A 1,082-nucleotide genomic window follows, 5' to 3' on the forward strand; every position below is an offset into this window, starting at 1 on the left:
CTTCATCACTCTCCCACAGTGTGTAAGAGTCCCCCAGCCCCTTGGACAAGAGGATTCAAGGCACCCAAGCTGGAAACGCAGCCCCAGGTTGCACCCCTGCCATGCCCAGCCCGGGGACCGCGCTGCCTCTCCGCAGCCCTCAGCCCTACCTGGGGTCCTGGTGACACACGGCCCCCGACGTCCGCTTCTCATCCGAGCCCATGGCCGGTGCATTGGCGCCCGGCCACTTGATGAACGTTGCCAGCGTCTCCTGCGGGAAGGATGGAGAGACCGAGGATGCAGCAGCGAACGCATCGCTCTGACCCCTCACACATCCCGCCCTGGTGTGGGGTGGAAAGGACTTCCCTGCTTTTCCCCAGGGAACCCCAGCACTTCCCGGTGCCCGCGGCGGCACGCACCGAACAGTCCTGCGGCAGGGTCTGGATGCAGCCCGAGTTGTCGTTCTGGACACAGCAGCCAGAGCCACGCTCCCGGTCTCGCTCGCGCTGGATGAGCTTCTCCACCTGCCGATCCTTCCGGATGCAGGGGGAGAACTTGGCTCCCAGGTGGATCAGGTCGATCTGGGAGGGAGATGCCAACCCAGGGGATGCTCCGTGGCTCTCCCACACCTCCCCTCCCTCCAGTTGCCCAGAGGGAGAGCTCAGCAAGGGAATGGGGTCCCCACAGGTGATCACCCCGAATCTGTTACCCCAGTACGGGGAAGGGGATGGGGTCCCTTCTGACCATCCCACCGTGATGCCGTAGCTCCGGGGAGCGTTGCTGAACCCCCAGCCCGGGCTGGGACTGGGCAGCAAGTCCCAGAGGGATGGGGGCACGGAGGGCCCGGGGCAGCAGGCTGGGACGAGGGGTCGAGCTCTTCCCCTGAGGAGAGGGGCACCCCAGGGACCCCCCCTCGGCTCAGGGCAGGGGGAGCAGAGGCTGGCGGAGGGCAGAGCCTTGGGCAGGGGGGTGACGGCCATGGTCTGGCAGAGCCCTTACCGAGCTGGGCCCGATCCAGAAGTTTTCCTGCTGGATGTACTTGACGCTCTCGTAGACACCCTTGTTCCTCAGCACCTGCCGAGCCGGGTCGGGGTCAGCTCCCA

At 66.3% G+C, this 1,082-nt stretch overlaps 1 protein-coding gene across 1 annotated transcript in view; it reads right to left on the reverse strand.

Annotated features, from left to right (window-relative positions):
• Positions 1 to 145: 145 nt before the first annotated feature.
• The window catches only part of LOC104158469 (inactive rhomboid protein 2-like), a 4,890-nt gene continuing 3,953 nt past the window's right edge, over positions 146 to 1,082 (reverse strand). Inside the window, exons 10-12 of the mRNA XM_009696133.1 lie at positions 979 to 1,053; positions 399 to 560; positions 146 to 250 (exon numbers count right to left, since the gene is read on the reverse strand). Of these exons, the coding sequence (XP_009694435.1) occupies positions 146 to 250; positions 399 to 560; positions 979 to 1,053 (342 nt within the window). The remainder of the gene's footprint in view (positions 251 to 398; positions 561 to 978; positions 1,054 to 1,082) is intronic.

The sequence above is a fragment of the Cariama cristata genome, unplaced genomic scaffold (genome assembly GCF_000690535.1).
Source record: "Cariama cristata isolate BGI_N322 unplaced genomic scaffold, ASM69053v1 scaffold21892, whole genome shotgun sequence".
NCBI classification, from domain to species: Eukaryota; Metazoa; Chordata; class Aves; order Cariamiformes; family Cariamidae; genus Cariama; species Cariama cristata.